Source organism: Polyodon spathula, chromosome 3 (genome assembly GCF_017654505.1).
Source record: "Polyodon spathula isolate WHYD16114869_AA chromosome 3, ASM1765450v1, whole genome shotgun sequence".
In the NCBI taxonomy this organism is placed as follows: Eukaryota; Metazoa; Chordata; class Actinopteri; order Acipenseriformes; family Polyodontidae; genus Polyodon; species Polyodon spathula.
The window spans coordinates 87,879,295-87,899,425 of record NC_054536.1 but is presented as its reverse complement, the minus strand read 5'-3'; the positions used below and the strand labels follow the sequence as shown (position 1 = coordinate 87,899,425).

At 37.1% G+C, this 20,131-nt stretch overlaps 1 protein-coding gene across 3 annotated transcripts in view; it reads left to right on the top strand.

The window, feature by feature from the left end:
- Nucleotides 1-13,814, top strand: part of LOC121313584 (ETS translocation variant 1-like) — a 30,027-nt gene extending 16,213 nt beyond the window's left edge. For all 3 annotated transcript variants that reach the window (XM_041246273.1, XM_041246272.1, XM_041246274.1), the window contains 8 exons: nucleotides 460-589; nucleotides 1,460-1,651; nucleotides 2,194-2,441; nucleotides 6,192-6,260; nucleotides 8,621-8,689; nucleotides 9,721-9,890; nucleotides 10,922-11,023; nucleotides 11,268-13,814. In XM_041246273.1, the coding sequence (XP_041102207.1) occupies nucleotides 460-589; nucleotides 1,460-1,651; nucleotides 2,194-2,441; nucleotides 6,192-6,260; nucleotides 8,621-8,689; nucleotides 9,721-9,890; nucleotides 10,922-11,023; nucleotides 11,268-11,489 (1,202 nt within the window). In that variant the 3' untranslated portion in view covers nucleotides 11,490-13,814. The remainder of the gene's footprint in view (nucleotides 1-459; nucleotides 590-1,459; nucleotides 1,652-2,193; nucleotides 2,442-6,191; nucleotides 6,261-8,620; nucleotides 8,690-9,720; nucleotides 9,891-10,921; nucleotides 11,024-11,267) is intronic.
- Nucleotides 13,815-20,131: the final 6,317 nt, after the last annotated feature.

The following is a 20,131-nucleotide window of genomic DNA, read 5'->3' as shown; positions in this document are numbered from 1 at the left end:
TACAGGGTTAGTGACATTAACGAGTATAAAACACTCAGTGGTGGTATACTAAAATAAACATACCAAAAAGTATTTCTTTTGGTTTTGGTTCAGGTTGTTATACACTGCCTTTTATAATTCCTCTACTATTTAAATACCCCCTACTGCTGATTACTTTAACAGTGTTACATCATATGGCTTACACACACACACACACATACACATATATATATATATATATATATATATATATATATATATATAATATATATATATATATATATATATATATATATATATATATATTATATATATATACTCACAATTAATGAATGGTTCTTGCATAATAAAGTAAAGATTACCTGTCAACATGGCCTGACCATGAATTTAAAAAGTTCATGAATTATTGAGTTGTAAAGTAATGGGGGAGCACTGCACTGTACATTGGATTCCCTAATCGTTTTGTTTTCCCATCTGTAGTGGCTTTCCACAGTCTCCCGCTGAAAATCAAAAAGGAACCCCAGAGTCCTTGCTCGGAGTTAAGCTCCACTTGCAGTCAAGAACAACCTTTCCAGTTCAGTTATGGGGAGAAGTGCCTGTGTAATGTCAGGTAAGGAAACACGGCCTACCCACTGTACTGTATTTAACTGGAAATAGTGTACAATGATTTGTGTGCACTTTATAAAAAGGCCTTTTTTAAACAGAAAAAAAAAATGTGCATAAGGAGCCCCTGAATGTATCTTAGCCTCGCTTGACAGAAAAATACTGTTTAAAGGTTAACCATAATAATGAAAAAATTAAAGTTTTGCTTTTTAAAATGTTATTTGATTCAAAAGGGTCATCATGAAAGAGTAGACAGAGTTCAAAAAAGTACTTTGAAACAGACTGTTAGTTTTATAAACAGTTGATTTGTTTCTGTGTGCAAATCACTTCCATTTAATAACTAATTAAGTATCAAATTACCTTTAAAGATTAGATAAACGTGTTACTTTCACAGTTCAATAGCATTTTATGTCATTCCTTGGTGGAAGATCAGTCGGATCATCTTGAGGGAAACTAGCACAGCTTCTCATTTACACATGTGCTTGTTCCTAATATATCTGCATCCAAACATTTACATTGAAACAAGACCTTCTTCTCTGGATGTCTTTTCTTTAAAGATTCCATAATGACTGTTAAATAGGAGGGGAGACACAAACATTTGGTTGTTTTTGCATTTTTGTTCATTTATTAAAAACTCCTATTACGAAACCTGGACCCCAGGTGCCCGACTGTTCAATCCCCTGGCACCTGGTAATTTCAGTACTATACCTAAGCAATGGATTTCAGAAACTCACATCTTAGCACAGGGCTATTGTGAGTTACATCCTGTCACTCATACCATCTTCAGTCATGCTCCTGTCATTCAACACACTATTCTAATGCATAATGTTACATAAAGCATAATGATCTCTTTCAATTTGCTGCTTATCGATCACAGTGCCTATGCTCAGAAGCCACAAGTGGGAATGAAGCCTTCCTGTTCACCAACGCCATCCTGCAGCACACCAGTGTCCCCTCTCCACCATGCTTCACCTAATCCAGCACCAACTCCCAAACCAGACAGGACCTATCCTTCTCACCTTCCACCGTCCCAGCATATACCTGACAACTCTTTCTCAATGGACCACAGGTGAGGAAATGAATGAGAAAATAATCAGTGGAAGTTATTATATGCTGTATGTTGAAGCTGCCAGTTATTGCTTGGTGATTTGTGAAGCACCATGACCTAGCAAAACAGTGAAAGTCTATACGATGCCTTCCTTTCTTTTTCTAATGATAAAAATAGAATAAGGATTTCAAGCTGCTTTTATGTGGTAGTAGTAAGATAGCCAGGAGGTGTACGATTCTGCGTTTGTTGGAAATGGACAACACGCAATACATTTTAAAAACCAGCATAAAGAAGCTTTGTTTGTTTGAAAAATTCCATTGGCCCTGGCCAGTAATTAGTGTCAGTTTGCCATTAGTCATGATGATATTGTAGCATCTGGATGCTTTAATGAAGCTTATATAAATTCTGTACTCTGAACCTGTTTAAAGTGTTACTTGGAGGCCAACTTTATGTTCATAAAACACACAAATACATTTTAAACTGACTTATTTCCCTTTTCACTTGAAAAGGCATGTTACATATATACTTACTCAGTAAATTAAGTGTTGCCCTTTTTCTTACAGGTTTCGACGACAGTTGTCAGAGCCCTGCCATTCATTTCCCACACCCTCTGCAATGTCCAGAGATGGTCGGCCAATGTACCACAGGCAAATGTCAGAGCCTAACATCCCATACCCACCACAGGCCTTCAAACAGGAGTACCCTGATCCTGTATATGAGCATGCTGCCATGGTGGGGGGTCCAGCCAGTCAGAATTACCCTCCATCAATGATTATCAAACAGGAGCCAAGGGATTTCACTTATGACTCAGGTTTGTAATACACAAGTCTTACAAGTGTAACCTTTTATCCTGAAGTGAAATTAAAACAAATTAAAAAGTGTTGCTCTACTAGAATTCAAGACTAGGGACCTGTGAGGCAGAGGCCAAAGCCATAAACAGAAGTCAAGGATGAGGATGAGGATAGAATCCTCCAGGCCAAGCTAAGGCAGAGGCCTTTTAGGCTGAGGCCAGTGTCAGGGCCAGGATCGGTGTCAAGGATTTATAAGACAAAATCAAGCATGTGTTTATTTTAATTTTAAAAAGTAATATGTTAAAAGGGATACATTTATCGTTTTCATCTAATTCAAAACATTTTAAACTTGAGAGAAAACTAGATATATATATATAATATATATATATATATATATATAGATAGATATACAAGATATATATTATATAATATAATGCTAAAAGAAGAAAAAAACAAATACATTTAGCAGTCAAACGCAATAATTTTGAAACTCTTGTCCTTAATGTCCTTCTGGGGCCAGGTATCCAAGGCTACTGTAAGGCCAAAGCCAGTGTAAATGTCTTTAGCCTTAAAACGAATGATTTAAATGTAAATTCATGTGGGATTTGTGTAAAACTACATTCAAGCTACAGTCATTTCAATTATCTATGAGTAAAAACTTGGTCTCTGCAGAATCGTTTCTGTTTTTTTTGTGATACTGGTACTTACATTTTATTCTACTGTAACCCATGTACTGAACATGTAGGTAAAGTATTTATAGAAATACTGTTTTAGAAACAGAATAATTACATTATTTTTTTGGTGCCTTTAAGCACTACTATTCACACACAGTTAAACAGTGAAATATTCTTCCCAAAATGTATACGGCTTAGTAAGGCTGTAGTATTTTGTTTAAAGACAACTTAGTGTTAACAGGTTTTGAGGAGTGTACTGTATAGCTCTGTACTTGGATTATCTACAGTTGTATGTGCAGCTCGCTCACCTATCACTACCTCAGCTTTGTGATACTTTATGGTTCAGTCCTCTAATATGCTTTGTTTAATCGTATGGAATAAGGTACAGCTGTCTTAACTTTTGGCTGAGTCAATCTAGTGGGTGTTTTTACTTGATTAAACAAGAAAACAATACTATACAGATATTCGTATAGTGAAATAACTAAAGTGTATCCCATTAAAAGAGAAACAGTATCAAACCAAGTATCAAAAGTTTTCAGTAATTTAATATATTTTGACTGCTGCTTTGATCTGATTTTAATCTATTTCATTGAGACAATTTCTGTCCATTTTAAAATCATCTGGCTAAGCACTTGAAGCAGTACGTTCGGTTCCATATGCTGTTTTTGTTTTTCCTACCCCTGTAGTGCCCATTGCTGTATCACATATGATGCAATGCTGAGCCACCCCTCATATATCATTATTTTTTTTTAACTCCAGCCTCACAAGCGAGAATATTTAATATGCAGCACATATGTTACCCCATCCCAACAACTGCTGGATTGAAATAAAGCAGTCCCCATGAAGATATAAATTGGTCAAACACGTTTTTATGGTGGATTAAATCTGCGTCAGTCCCTATAAAACCTTAATGTTACAATGGACGTGCCCGTGACAGGACTGAATATTGATTTAATTTGAGGATTGTTAGTACAATCATCTGGATTTACATTGTAGAGGGTCAAATGAACATGGGTCACTTCCATAATCCTGTAAGGGAAAGCTGCTTTAGACCCGCCACGTCAGCTCTACTACAGATTAATTGGTCCTGCGAGGCCTAGGACTGCAAGCACACCTCTGGCATGAATGAAGCTCCAGTAGCTTTGTATTTTCATTCATAAAATGGTGGCATTGAAAATAATCAATGGAAGTTATTATGTGCTGTATGTTGAAGCTCCAGTCGCTTTGTATTTTCATTCATAAAATGGTGGCAGAGGGAGGACTTGATTCCCCAGTTAGGCTGGAATGTAGCTGTTGCACAGCTGCTTCCTTGACAGATTATTTTGATAAAATGCTCCGTGGCAGTGGATCTGCTTTTTGAAACGTGAAACCTTAACTCCGTATTCCTGTATTTCCTAGTATATAATAACCGAGTGAGACCAAATGGAGATCAACAGAGGGATTCAGTCTAACTTCCATTCAAATGCATATTCGGCCAGTGTTTTGTCTCACAGAAGGAGTGATAAATCTGGCAGGGTTTGAAGAAAGAACAATGCTCATGGTTTTATACATTGGAATTCAAGTACAGCACACACATAACATGAATTATGGCCTTTTTAAAAAGTTCAGATGCTTGACTCATTACAATTAGAAATATTTTTGAATTCACTTTTGGTTTTGCAGTATAATGTCTGTGAAAATTGAGCATTTAGTGTAATTTATTACTGTAAATGCTAAACCTCATCTATTTACTTTTTATTATATCAGGTAGAAATTTATGCAGGAGGCAATTTAATTAGCAGCAATTTCCTTGGGCCAGTCATTACTTTGATGAAGTTCAGAGCAATGTTTATGGCTCCTAATTAACTGTGTTAGTCATTTTATTGAATAATCACTTTGGAAATGTTTTTACAATTGGATTAGAGTCTGACCTATTATGATAGGCATGAATAATTTCAGAAAAACAGAATACCAGTTTGTAATAATATATCCTGTTTGTTAAATATTTACCTCAAAGCTTTCAGGAGGATAACTAGAACCAAACCATGTTTTATCTGTCATTCTGCTCTTGCTAGCCTTCCTTAATTATGTTGGAATGTTCAGTGCATTTACTTATGTTATTATTATCTTTTGCATGTTATGAACTCCAGCTTGTGTAAGTTGAGAAACAAACATCTCTTTAATAAACAGAAATTGTGCATTGATATCCACAGTACTGCACTCCTGCTAGGAGCCATAAATAAAATATAAGGCCCACAGAAGTGGCATAATATTTAATCTTGTTATAGTGCATGCAGTTCATAATCAGTTCAGACCCCTGCCTTACACCTATGAACGATGCCTTACCAATCCTGTGAAACTTTCATCAAGTGTGGCTTTTGTTTTTTTCACAAACCAAGTGGTTGGCTATTAGTGATACTATCAACAATTTTAACACATATTCTGTCTTTAACTAAATCATAGGCTTTGGTGATATTCTCTACCTGTATGCAGACTAGTTGGAGAATGATGCATTATTCTCTTTGCACCACTGTTACGAGACTTGCACGTATAAATAAATTACAGTAGCTTTATCTAGGTATCTGTTTTTTATGCACATGGTTTATCTTGCCTACCATATAACTCAGGAGGATATCTCCATAAACCCATCAGTTATATTTATTTATTGGAAGATATTTGATTTAAGGCTAATCTCCAATGGCACAACAACAAACTAATTGTAATTCAAATACATTGTGAACTAATTGTGGTTTCTATGGTAAAATTGATGGCCTTAAGGCCATGTGATCATGTTTATCTGGTAAGGTTTTATGTGTTTAATGTAATAAGCATCATATATTCTTGTCAAATGTAATTTTAATGTCTAAAGGGTTCAGCAGAAAGTATGGCAAATACATGTACATAAATTATTAAAGCTTCTATCTGTTATTTGTGTGAATTCAGATGTTAGGGTTTCTGATTCCTGTGTTACATTTATTATTATTAATCCACAACAATCATACAAATTTTAATTAGTTTTACAGAGTTGTGTGGTTTTTTTTTTAAGATAGCAGTGTGTTCAGTAAATACATGTTCGTTTCAGACAATCCCTTTACTGTTTTATTTTCTTTTCTTTAGAAGTGCCTAGCTGTCATTCCTTCTACATGAGGCAAGAACGTTTCCTGCCTCATTCCAACAGAACTGAAGGTAAGTTGTGTAAGCTGCTATTGGTGTTAATTCACTTTGCTCAATGTGAAAATAAAGTCATTGTGTGGGCTCCCGACTAAAGGCGCTCCGTGTGGAGTGCAGGATGTGCCCTATAGCCTGGGAGTTCCTAGGGGGCGGCGCACAATTGGCCAAGCACTGCCCCGGTAAGGAGGGCTTAGGTCAGTAGGGGAATCCACGGCTCGCCATGCGTCAGCAACCCCTGTGGCCGATAGGGCGTCTGTGGTTCTGCAGTGGAGCCGCCAGATCTGTGTTGTCCTCCGGCACTATAGGTCTGGTGCAATCTCTATGAATCCGCAGTGCGAAAAATGACGGATTGGCAGGTGCATGTTTTGGAGGACGCGTGATCCATCCGCAGTTTCCCGAGTTGGGGGTGGGGGGGTGTTGCGAGTGGTGAGCCGAGGTTACAGATAATAATTGGGCACACTAAATTGGGGAGAAAACCATGGTAAAAAATTGGTGATGACTAAATTGAAAGAAAAAAAAGTCATTGCGTGGGTTGAAAATATCAGATTTTAATGTCAGTTTAATCTAACCCAGTAAAACCTGGAATGGGCCAACTCCAGTGCAATTGATGTCTTGTTTCCATCTTTCAGTATTTCTAAATTCAGCTGTGTTTAATAAAGGCTGAGGTGATGCATCGATTTATCGATGAATTCTGTCATTTGAAAACTATCGATAGTCAAGCCTGTGCATCATTTTTGTGTAAAGGGTTTAAGCAAGGAAAGTTTTATTTATTTTTTTTAAATAAAATTTAGAATCGGCAATTATCCTTTGCATTAAGCGCAGAGATTCTCTGCTCCCCTCAGGTCTGACTCAATGAATCTGCATGCAATTGAGCTAACTGTCTCCCCCCTGCCCTGCCCCACTGTGAGTGTTTACTGATGGGATTGGATCTGTGTAGACAGGTGTCTTCAAAGTAACAGAGCAGGTTAAGAGCGTTGTGCTAGAATTATAAATACTGCATCAACCGAGCTACAATGCCTTCCAATGTTTGGCAGTTATTTTCTTAAGTAAGTCAGCAAGAAAGTAAAGTAAAGAAAGTAATGTTTGGGATACTCCGGTAACACAACTAATCTGCGGGACCATTTAATGAGATGACACTCTACAAACACAATCCTCATTTATTCATCTGAACTACCCCCTGAGTAAAAATGAAGAAAAACAACCAAGATCATTCTAAGAGTTGTATCTTTGGTCAGAAGTATTAAGCATGCTGGCAACATCAGTCCCTGGTGAGCTGGTATTCAGTAATGCTGGGCAGATTGTGAGCAAGTGCCAGTCATCACTTAAATTAAAACAAAATGTGGACACTATTGTGTACCTTAAGACAATTTCAAATATAAGCCTTAGGCAACTCTCTTGTTACTAAACTGCTGTGGACAGTGATAACTTTTTCTAAATGATTTTGTATATTTCTTTTTTTTCTCTGGATTGGTTGTTACTCTGACTTGTTATTTAAACAACTTTTTTTCTGGATTTTGCTTTGACCCTCAACTGGTACAAATCAACATGAATAAGATAAAATAAATAAATAATATAATTAATTACATATGCATAAACAGAATATGCATACTAGTTTTTAAAGTGTTACTAGCAATGTTACACAGTAATCCACAGCTCCACCTTTGTTACTGCATTTTTTATTTTATTTTTTAACCCTTTTAATGTCAGTAAATTGAAGCGTCTGCTTTTTTTGGAGAAAGATATATCGACAGTGAAAAATTGGGCATCGCCCTGGCCTTGATTGTTTTGGCACAAAGAACAATCCAGGTGCGATTTGAAGTAAATGTTTTAAGGTGCTGTTTTATGGTTTTGCCTCTAATAATGTTATTATGACATTTAAATTTTTTTTGCAACATGTTATTTTTTACTGTTAAACTAGTACAGTATTCGCTGTTGGTAAACATACTTGAAGGCCCAGATTGTTGTCCTTTAGTAAACCCAATCCATAAAAGGCATAGATTTTTAAAGCAAATGTATCCACAGTACCATGGACAGTACTATCCCTGCTACATAAAATACTTAGCTTGCTGAATGCATAATCAGCATTACAAAGAGACATTCTGAATAGTCGTTTTTCGCCAAACATTTAACGACGATGTCAATTACATTGAGTGGTTCTGGGTTCTGTTCTAATATCGAGTTCTCATTTTGTCTCTAAATACCCAACTTTGAACTTGTCTGGAGAATCCTAAATGCCTTCACAGAACATACTTCCTTATTCTATTCAAATTGCACGGCAGTATGACTGAAGACTAAGCTAGTAGGAGGTGGGGAGGAGGTCTGTTTTTCAATATGTGAATAGTACATTTGTTTTTGTATTTCATTTTCTGCTACAGGTTGCATGTATGATAAAGTACCGAGGCACTTTTATGACGATACCTGTGTGGTTCCTGAGAAGTTTGAAGGTGGGGTGTTGTGTGTTTTATTATTATTATTATTATTATTATTATTATTATTATTATTATTAGTGGTACTATTAAGATTTAATTCATATTGTAGATTAACTAGTTAAAGTGAATACTTTCTTTCATCTTTTGTAATGTGAGGACACAGTACATTGTAACAAAAATTCTTGCTTTTTGTCATGTTTTTTTTTTTTCAATCCAAACATAAGAACATAAGAAAGTTTACAAACGAGAGGAGGCCATTCGGCCCATCTTGCTCGTTTGGTTGTTAGTAGCTTATTGATCCCAAAATCTCATCAAGCAGCTTCTTGAAGGATCCCAGGGTGTCAGCTTCAACAACATTACTGGGGAGTTGATTCCAGACCCTCACAATTCTCTGTGTAAAAAAAGTGTCTCCTATTTTCTGTTCTGAATGCCCCTTTTTCTAAACTCCATTTGTGACCCCTGGTCCTTGTTTCTTTTTTCAGACTGAAAAAGTCCCTTGGGTCGACACTGTCAATACCTTTTAGAATGTTGAATGCTTGAATTAGGTCGCCACGTAGTCTTCTTTGTTCAAGACTGAACAGATTCAATTCTTTAGCCTGTCTGCATATGACATGCCTTTTAAGCCCGGAATAATTCTGGTCGCTCTTCTTTGCACTCTTTCTAGAGCAGCAATATCTTTTTTATAGCGAGGTGACCAGAACTGAACACAATATTCAAGATGAGGTCTTACATATAATATAAAGATCACAGGTTACAAATATATGTTGCACATACCTATATAAAGCATTTTTAAAAATAGAATGCATTGGTTAAAATAAAAAAAAATAAAAACAGTTCAATTAACAAATAATGAATGTGGTGATTTTAATAATAAAATGTTGAATGTAAAATAAATAAATAAAAGCGTATTCATTTGATTTATTTATTGTATTTGTATAATGCCTTTCATACAAAAAAGTACACGTCATAATCAAAAAAAAAAAAAAAAAAAGTGAAAATAAAACAGATTTATAAGGACCCATGCAAATGTGTCGTCCTCGCTCTAGGTGATATTAAACAGGAACCTGGCATGTACCGGGAAGGACCCTCGTACCAACGGCGAGGATCCCTTCAGCTTTGGCAGTTTCTGGTAGCCCTCTTGGATGACCCTTCCAACTCCCACTTTATAGCCTGGACAGGTCGAGGCATGGAGTTCAAACTCATAGAGCCAGAAGAGGTGGGATGTTAAAATCACTATTTTCAGATCTACGATTAGGATTGACATTGGAATGGAATACCGTTCATTGTATATAAAAAAAAAAAAAATGCAATTAAGGCACACCTTCTGTAATTCTGAATACCTGTGACGTTTTCTTAAGAGACTGACGGGTGCCACCTTCTCACAATCCTTCAGAATGTATTTTTTAATGTGTAAAGACGTGGTCAGCATTTTCTGTTGCATTAAAAGTGGGCAAGGCACTGTTATTGCTACTTGAGTAAATAAAGAAAGGACAAGAGTTACCTCTTCTGTGCAAGGATAATGCTGCTTTAAATAACTAATTTAAACAGGTGGGATTGCTTTCTAAGAAATAAATCCAAAGAGGATTTCATTCTAATTAAAGCAGTACAAATCAGATTTACCAGATTAATACTGGGATTACCTTAATTAGCCATTAAACGTGGATGCAAACAAGACAAGGCAGGTGCAATGTGCACGTTTGCAAAGGAAATCTTACGTGCAAGTGCAAACGTGAATAAATCCTGGCTGGACAGGACAGCTGTCGGCTCTGCATTAATATGCATTTTAATTTAAAACCAAGAATGGTAGCTTTAACACTGTCTCGGGTATATCGGGCATTGTTTGTCATTCAGATGAGGCAAGATCAGTCAATCTTCTGACTAAACTTCTGATAACTAGTAACTAAACCTATTTAATAAATACATACGTGTCTGTACACTGTAATTGGCTTATAGTTGGTATTCTGGGTTTTCTCATATGCACATATTGCTTTTTAAATCTCTGTTTGCAACTTTAACTTAATGACTGTAAATCTCATACATTGTAAGCACAACTAAATAATGCATACCTTGACAAACACTATTCTGCTGCCTGTGTCTTGCTTTGTTTGTAGTCTACCTTGAAACTTGAAAAAAAGATGCATATTTTTTATTTTAAAAAATTGTATGTATGTGTTGGGTTTACTGTTTGTCTTTAGTGCCATCCAACTTGTGCAATTTGGGTCTTAAAACAATATTTATCTTCATCAGGTGGCCCGTCGTTGGGGCCTTCAAAAAAACCGTCCAGCCATGAACTATGATAAATTGAGTCGCTCCCTTCGCTATTACTATGAAAAGGGAATTATGCAAAAGGTAAGTGATGCTCTCCAATATCAATGCACTCTTCATACAGAAACTGCCGGTGACCTTTTACTGTAACACCAAAATGTTATAAATTCAGTCTTGGATGTAGTTTATAGGATACAAACGTCCTACCATTTGTGTCCCAGATATAATACCAAATGCTACCACTGTGTGTGTCTCATAGAAAAAAAAAAAAAAAGAATGAACTGCTGAACATTTTAACTAATGCAGGTTTTTGTATTGTATTTTCTAGGTAGCTGGGGAGAGATATGTGTACAAGTTTGTTTGTGACCCTGAAGCGCTTTTCTCAATGGCATTTCCAGACAATCAGCGGCCAGTGCTGAAGACAGATCTGGAGCGCCACATCAATGAGGAAGACACAGTCCCACTGTCCCACTTTGATGAGAGCATGGCCTATAGGCAAGAAGGAGCCTATTGTAGTGCCCACCCCTATAATGAAGGATACGTGTATTAATAACTGATGTGGCAAATCAGCCCTCAGATGCGTGTGTGTATATATATATATATATATATATATATATATATATATATATATATATATATATATATATATATATATATATATATATATATATCAAGACTGGATTAGGATTCACCCTGGTTATTTTTTGTATATCTCTGACATCACGCAGTGGGATCTTCTTTTCAGTTACACCCATGATCCATCACAGATAACGCACTTTATTGATAAAGACTGAAATTGTAATATAAATAAAGAAGGAACTGGTGGCTTTACTTTATACTGCCGAAGCTTTTCAGGATGGCATTTGGAGATGGACTACATTCAAGGCAAGGCCGTTGCTGAGCAAGAACGGGTTTGCAATGTTAATTTGAGAGGTACATATCTGATTATTTTTCTTCTGCTGGTGTCAGCAATATAGTTCATTCAATTTTTATTCATGCAAATTATGTTTGACTTCATGGTAATTTTGAGGTGGCGAGATACCACTTTTAAAGTTAGACTTGGAAAACTGATAGTACGCTGTAATACTCTCCAAGGCATAAACTTCAGGCCACATTTACTGGTAGTAGGTTTTTGGCAAAACTTGCATAAATCGGTGTCATTTCCGCCCCCCCCCCCCCCCCCCCCCCCCAACAAAAAAAGGTTAAAATACTAAAAGGTCTGCACAATATTTAGTATTGTGAAGATTTTTTTTTTTTTTGCACCATTGTTTATTTACTGAAGTGTAACTGTATTTTTAAATCACACCTCAATATCAATGCTGTATAAACACATATAAGCACTCTGTAATGAAATATATTCAGTAAATAGGTACTTTGTGGTTTTAGGTTTCAGGGTAGCTGTTTTGAATTTGTTTATAAAATATAGGAGTATGTTAATAGAATGTGCTTCTGCTGCTGTCCTGTTTTCCATAATAATCTTCATAAAGCAGGGTTAACTAAAGCAACTCAAAGCAATGCTGGAAGCAGCATTTCAGGACAACATGGATGAGTTAGGAAACTTACGCTGAATATATACCGCAAGCAGCTGTAACGCATTAGACGGGAGAGTAGTGTGCTTCACAGTGCTAAGGGAAATTGTATACAGATCTTTTGGTGGGATGGAAAATTAAAAGCTATGTACAAAGTATCAGTGAAAAAAAAAAAAAGTATACAAAGTTTGACCTTGTAGTGCTGGCACTGTCTTATAATGTACCTATGACATACCTATGACATACCTGTGATAATAAATGTAAATGCAGAAAGTTTCTTAGAAATACTTTTTTTTTTTTTTTTTTTTTTTAATTAAACTCCATGAGATTGCAAATCTTGAATTGCAGAACTCGCGCGTGGTTCTTGGTTTAATTTCAGAAAAAGTAGTGGCTCAGTAAACTAGTCAATCCATTTTGATCCTTGTCTAGGCAAGAATACAGACATGGAATGAGCTACGTTTTCAGTTAGGTAGGCCAGACATCTGGGTGGGAGTGAAAATACCAGAACCTTGTCAGATTCTTCAGTGTCTTTATCAGCACATTGCTGGTCTGTCGAAGATCATAATGGCAGGGGAACTACTGTAGTGTGCACTTCAACCCTTTCTCCAACAGTGGTTCTTAGGACTTAGAGACAGCTGTGGGAATTGACCTCTGAAATGTATAAATGCAAAGAAGTAGCCTCGACTTGGAACCAATTGCAATGGTCTCGGAGCACTTAGTTGAATGTTACAACAGTGCATTTGGTTTTCTAATTTTGTTTGGTTGACAGACAGTATCATATTCAAATGTAAAGGCTCTTGTAACATTTTGTATACTGAATTTGCTCATTGATTGAACCATTTAATTGCATGCAAAAAAGGAAAACCCACTTTTTTAAAATGGAAATAGGGAAATATTTTACATGTTTGAAAAATATAATTGCCAATGTAGTGAGGACGAAACTTGTGTGCTGAAGCATTTGGCATGCATCTAGTTACTTGTCTGGCAAGGGTACAGTTAATTTTGGTTTGAGGCTTCTTTAAAAAAAAAAAAAAAAAAAAAAAAAAAAAAAAAAAAAAAAAAAAAAAAAACGCAAAGATGTGTGGTACTTACAAGTTGTAAATTAATAAATAAATCATTATTTTGAATGCCCCATCTGAGTTGACAAACTTACTAACAATCATGTTAATAAAAAGAAATGCAGTGTACATGATATATACGACCCCATACTTCTTTTATTGTGTTTGTAACCTTTTTTTTTTTTTTTTTTAAATAACTTGTATGTCAAGGTTTATATAAAAATTGTCTAAATGCTGCTTTGGTCATTTTTTTACAGGCAGATAAAAATAAATATGGCAGCTGAATTCTGCTGGGCTCTTGTGTATTTAAGCTTTTTATTAACGCATACTGAAATTATGATTTAAGATTGTAGATTTTGTTAAAGCAAGGAACACGACAAAGCCAGCTTAGGCACTGAATTATTTTATATTTAAGTGTCTTTGCCTATAATAAAATGAGGGAAAACACACATTTTTGCAACTGAATGTGTTTAATTTTGTATCTTTTTTTTTTTTTTTTTTTTTTTTTTTTTTTTTTTTTTTTTTTTTTGTCACTGCATCCTTGTTACAGCTTTATTCTTGGAAAATTTGGTGTATTGTTTATGAACATAACAAAGTATCTGAACAGAACTACAAATGCTGTAGAACCTGTACTACAAATCCATCCATATTAGAAAGTTATGTTACCCTAAAAGGTGAGAGATATATTATGGTATATTTGTGCGCTCCTCAAATATGTATTTTATTTTTTTATGTATTTATTTTTTTGTCTAAAAGGCTTTATTTTTTAGCTCAGCCTCCATCTGTCACTGAATGAAACTGACACCAACCTGTATTTTTAGGGGGCCTGTAACAGTTTGATGAAACAGACCACTTTGAAAATAGCTCATTTAGAAATATGATCGTATCTGGATACTGCATCTGTGCTTTAAGTTGCAAACATTCAGAAATGGCTTTATTGCGTTTATATTCACTTTTATGTTTTAAGTTTTACTTCATTGGTCTCCGGTCACATTATTTTCAATTCAAAAGCCCAAGGTTTCTTCCAGCTCGGTGAAAGATTCTACTATTGACAATTGCTGATGCAAATCACATCTTCTGTCAACAAAGTTGACCTTTTAAAGCTATGTTGAAAACACGTGTCACATAATTGCTGTTGCTGTAGGGATGTTTGTGTAACTCAGAAAATATGTTTCCTTTGCTAATATATCCAATGAGGAGTTGACTTATTTCTTGGTACACTTAACTAGCCCCAAGGTTATCACTTAATATAGCAACAATGTAGCTTATTGTCAAATATATCCTATACTCTGTACAGAATCCATATAAGCTGTGAAACCTAATGTCATAAAAGCAACCTTAGAATCAGCCCTTAGAATAGCTCAGTCTCCATTCCTCCACAGAATGAAGCTTGATACCGACCTGGGACTTCAAAGGACCTGTCTAAATCACTTTGAACTAAATGTCAAACTAAATTAATTTTTATAGTGACTTTCTGCCATAGGATAAGAGCTGGTGTGTACAACATCACTTGTGTATTTTTTTCAGGAAAACTCACTTCAAGTCGTCCAAAATTGGTGGAAACAAAGACGGGAGACTTTTTCATTGAACCTTTCTTATTTTTGTTTATTTGGATGTTCTATAAATATGCCAAGCTTCAAGATGAAATTGGGGGAAAAAAAAAAAAAAAACATTGCTCACAGGTTTCACAGTAAAACAAACAATATATATAGAAATAAATGTGGATTAAGTATCTTGTATGTTTTCTCTGGTATTTCCTGAGGTGTTTACTGTATATCTTTTCTTGTCACTTGTTTACTCTCCTGTGACTACATCCTTAAGGGTGATGTAACAGTTGCTAAAGACATTCTGTCCCTGTTTCTGGTTACCTCCTGTGTGTTTAGTCTTGCTAGCAAGTCCCTTGCCTGTTACTGGGGGGAAAAAAAAAAAAACATGCATGCACATGCAAGTCTTACATTCAACAAATTTGCACAAATAGGTGTAGTTTATTTTTACATGGAAATAAACGTCATGAGAAACATGCTTCATGGCACTGGTACAGCATTTCTGATTATGCACATGTGAATACACAACTGGGAAGCTACAGTATTCTGTACAGTTATGGCTACACAGTTAGGTGAGTGTATTCCCAGCCTTTAGTGGAGGTTAGTCTTTTGTTTGAACCTTTATTTTGGCTGCTGTGTCAGTTTGTTCCTGTTTTATTTGTTTTGTTTATTAAATATGCACTCCAGTGCTTAAACTGCAGCTTCCTTGTCTTTGAGTCTCTTTCCTGCCGATAGCATCTGGGGCTAGCGCTGTCCTGTCACAGTAACATTTTTCAGCAGGTTTCATTCAACTATATGATGCAGAATTACTTTGTCCTATAGAGTGATTCTATATGTAGGTCTGACAAATATGTTATGTAATTGTCTTTATCTCTGTGTGATATTATACAATTAAAACCCATCAGCATGTTGGTTAAACACTGACAAACAATGTCCAACCTTGCCAGCACTTTCTCCTGAGTTAAACCCAATAGGTCATGCCTTGGTGAAGGCCCCAGTCTTCTCAAAAGAGTATGTTACCTTAAAAGATGAATGGTTTATTATAGTATTGTGTATGTGTGTGTGTGTGTGTGTGTGTCTGTGTGTGTGTGTGTGATTTGTTATTTTTAAATAGTTAAAATCATTAAAGTAGTACTCTCTCTGGTATTTTCATAAAGTTGGAACCCAAAAGACAATATTAAATCTGCTTCTGTTTTAAATATGTTTAATAAAGCCTATTCTGTTTTAGTGTTATGTGAACTGTTTTGTAATAAGGAACTATTTCTCAATAGTGTTAAATGACTAATTTGGATATAAATTGTACATATAAATTGTGTATATCTTTGACGGAGTGAATTAATCCTAGTCAACAATCTCCCTCCCGACCTTTGAGGGCGCGGTATAACGACAACAGTGTCTCTCGTACTGGATGGTTTGGCAGTTCATTCCAGGGTCAGTCGGAAGCTGGTCATCTAGGAAGATATATAATATATAATATATAATATTATATATCACAATATATAATATATAATATATAATATATAATATACAATATATAAGTCCTTGCCCTAGTACGGTAAGCAAAGTGTCAGTCAAGGATTGGAGGAGACGTGATTGAACTATGACTAAGGGTGTTTCGGGGGATATGACGATACAATCTGTTCCTTTTGTTATGGTTATGAAAGGAACTGTAAAGGAGTGACGCGAAAAAGAACTGTGAGTGTTTTGTCTTATTAACTAATATTTGTCATTATTAGATGGTTAAACTATCTGGGAGCTGCCGGTACAAAGCCAGTATTAAACGTGGACTGCACGGCACCATCGTTCGCTATAAACTTGTATTGCACCAAAAGCACTCACTACTGGATTAAGTGAGCATGTCTGTATTTGTGTGTATCTTATTTCAGGACTGAACCCTGTGGTTTAACTGAACGATACACATTAGCGTGTATGCCCAGTTATTATTATTTATCAGCCAATAAAGAGCTATTTAACCATGAACTATGTTTCAAATCATTCCTGAACACTGCATCACCTCTACACCTGCGCACTGCAAACCACTTTGCCACAATTTTTCATATTAAACTGGTTTCATCCAATGTGTGTTGTTGTATTTAAGCAGGCTCTAATTAAACCAGAGTAAAACACTGGGCTAAATCCTCAAAGTTATTCTATTTACTCCCGTTCGTCATCGGCACTTTTTTTTTTTTTCTTTTTTAAGCAAAGAGAAACTAACACAATGAAGTTACCAGTATAGATCAGTGGCTTGAAAGAACTATTAAGTTGTTTCTTATTCTTTTTAGATGTTTAATTGGGGTTGTTTCCATACAGTAAATGCACTCAAGAAGATTTGGAGTAAATAGCTTTGATAATCCAGCCTGATATGTTTTGTTTAACTCTTTGATTTACAATGTTGCCCTGACATTAAATTGGTATCGAATTAAAAGCTGTCAGCTATTCCTACTTCAAACATAAGTCCATGTTCTTGCATTCACAATGTTTTATATATATATAATATATATATATATATATATATATATATATATATATATATATATATACAATATGCATTCATGTAATATTCATGCGAGCTGATATATACATACTGTAATGACCCAGAGGTCTACTTTACTACAACGGGACATAATTGTGTGCGTGCAGAGTTCCAGAATGTTCTTTGGCCAAAAGTCAAGTTTGTTGCTACTGTAACTGTTCAGTGATGCCAAAAGCGCAAGAATTTCCACCAATCATGATCTCCGCTAAAAGGAAGAGACACCCATTGCAAGGTAAAAAGGGATTGACACTTTGCAGAATAAGGGATGGGAGGTAGGGCAGATTATGCATGCTTGGTTTTGGTGGGTGATGTACTGAGGTGTGGGGATTGGACAAGGGTACTATAAGGGAGTATTAGGATTAGAGAGTTAGTGGATACTCTGTGTGATTTGACTGCAGCTCAGTTGCGATGACACATGGCTGACAGCGTACTTTTCTTTTGTTTTACAGTCTGTGTAACACTACATTATTCAGCTGTTGCTGTAATACTCACTTTAAGGCAGCACACTTTACTTACCGAGTATAGAATCCCTGCCTGCAATAAACCATTGAATTCGAAAACCTTCAATCTGTGTGACCCTGCTTCATTTCCCACCCATTGCTACATTGATGTTCAGAAGTGGAATAATGGAACAAACACTGAGGGAGAGGAAGAGGCTGTGACCAGCGATGAAGCCGACACCGCTGCCCGGATGGGTTGAGATGCCGTTATGGAGTGGGCTTCGAGAGACAGCTGCGGTGAGAACAGAGAGTGAGAGAAGGGCAGAGGACTTGTCTATATGGGATGGACTGAAATACCAAGGGGGAGCGACTTCCGGAGATGGCAGAGGAACCAATATGCTGAGATACGGGGGGGTGGGGTGGGGGAACACATCTGATCGCTGCACTGGATGGGGAGGTCCAGAACTGTGTCCTACACTATCGCCAGAAGAGAGGCTGGCCTTGGCAAAGGTGCTGGAACAGCAAGTCGGGCATGCTGCCTCCACTTCACCCATTATTTGACTTAACACCAGGGATGTCACAATAGGGGTAAAGGGAGGAGAAGAGGAAGTCAAGCTCATCAAGAAAATGAATAAGGGGTCCAGGAGGACAGTAGAGAACAATAAGGAGGAGGTGACAAGGGGAGGTGATTTCAGCAGTGTGAAACTCAAAGGTGCTAACAGAGAGAGAGGAGGGGGGAGAAAAAGGAGCAGAAGTCCTCTTCCCTACCCCATCCAGAGGCGTGAGGAGAGTGGGACAGTACCTAAAGAGAGGAAAGGGCAGCTGGAGTGGAAATGTTATCAAGGAAGATCCAGGTTTCAGTAAAAGCTAGGAGGTCAAGAGAGAAATGAGAAGTGAAATGATTCTTCTTTGTTGGAACTGAGAGACAATTCCAGGGGGGGGGGCAGACCCCGAGAGAGTGTGTGTGTGTGTGTTGGGGGGGGGGGGGGGGGGGTATGAGCAGAGGAAAGGGGGAGAGGCAGGGAGATGAGATTAGAGGAGAGGATTATGGGGATATTAAAGTTAGTCATGGTGGGGAGCATTAGAGGAAAGGAAATAGAAATGGCTATGAGAGAGGGTATTGCCAAGAGGGAGTCGAAAACCGACAGTTACAAGCGGAGCAAGAGCATTAAATAATAAAGAGAAAAGAAAGAAATATATGCAAACCTGGTCTGGAGTTGGAGGCTTCAGTTCGAAGCTTGGGTAGAAAATTTTGCATCCAGTCCACGCTGGCCTGTCCTCGTTTGGACTACCACAATGTAGACCACGGTCCTTCGGTAATGAAGACCTTTGGTGAGCTGGAGCTGAGTGCAGGCGCACTAGGTTAGTGTCAGTGCTTATATAATGCCCTACAGGTTGACAGCTGGGTGATGCATACAATTGGTTCCAACTTCGCACTGTGCAAGTTAGCAGATTGCTACATCAACATAACTCGTTCCCCTTACACCAACTGGAAATCATTCACTTTACAAATTCAATATTTTATATTTACTTACAGAGTAATCTGATCCATCGACTGCTAGCCTGCTTTCAGTGTAGCTTAGTGCAGACCCCGACAGGTGACCCAAGCGGGCCTTATTGAGCTGTAGGACAGCCCCTGGACTTCACCAGTTGTGGCAGTCCCTAAGAAGGTGGAGAATGGCACTTCTGTGTTGACTACAGACGGCTGAATGAGGTGACTAAGAAGGATTAATCCCCCCTCCCCCGCATTAGTGAGTCCTTGGGCTTGGTAGCAGGTCCACTGGATCTCAAGATTGGCTACTGGCAAATAGCCCTTGCACCAGCAGCAAGATGAGAAGGGGGCTGTGTGATTTTGGAAAAGGTTCTGGACGGTGTTCCTTCCCAGGAATACCTCTTCTACCTCGATGATCTGCTGGTGCATTGACACAAACTGCACCTGACAAGTGTTGCTTTATGCAATGAGATGTTACATTCCTGGACCACCGGGTCGACAGAAAGGGAATAAGCATGGAGCTGGATAAGGTGACTACGGTTAGGGAGTGGCTCACCCCCACCCACCAAGTCGACTCAAAGGGTTACTGGGTCTTG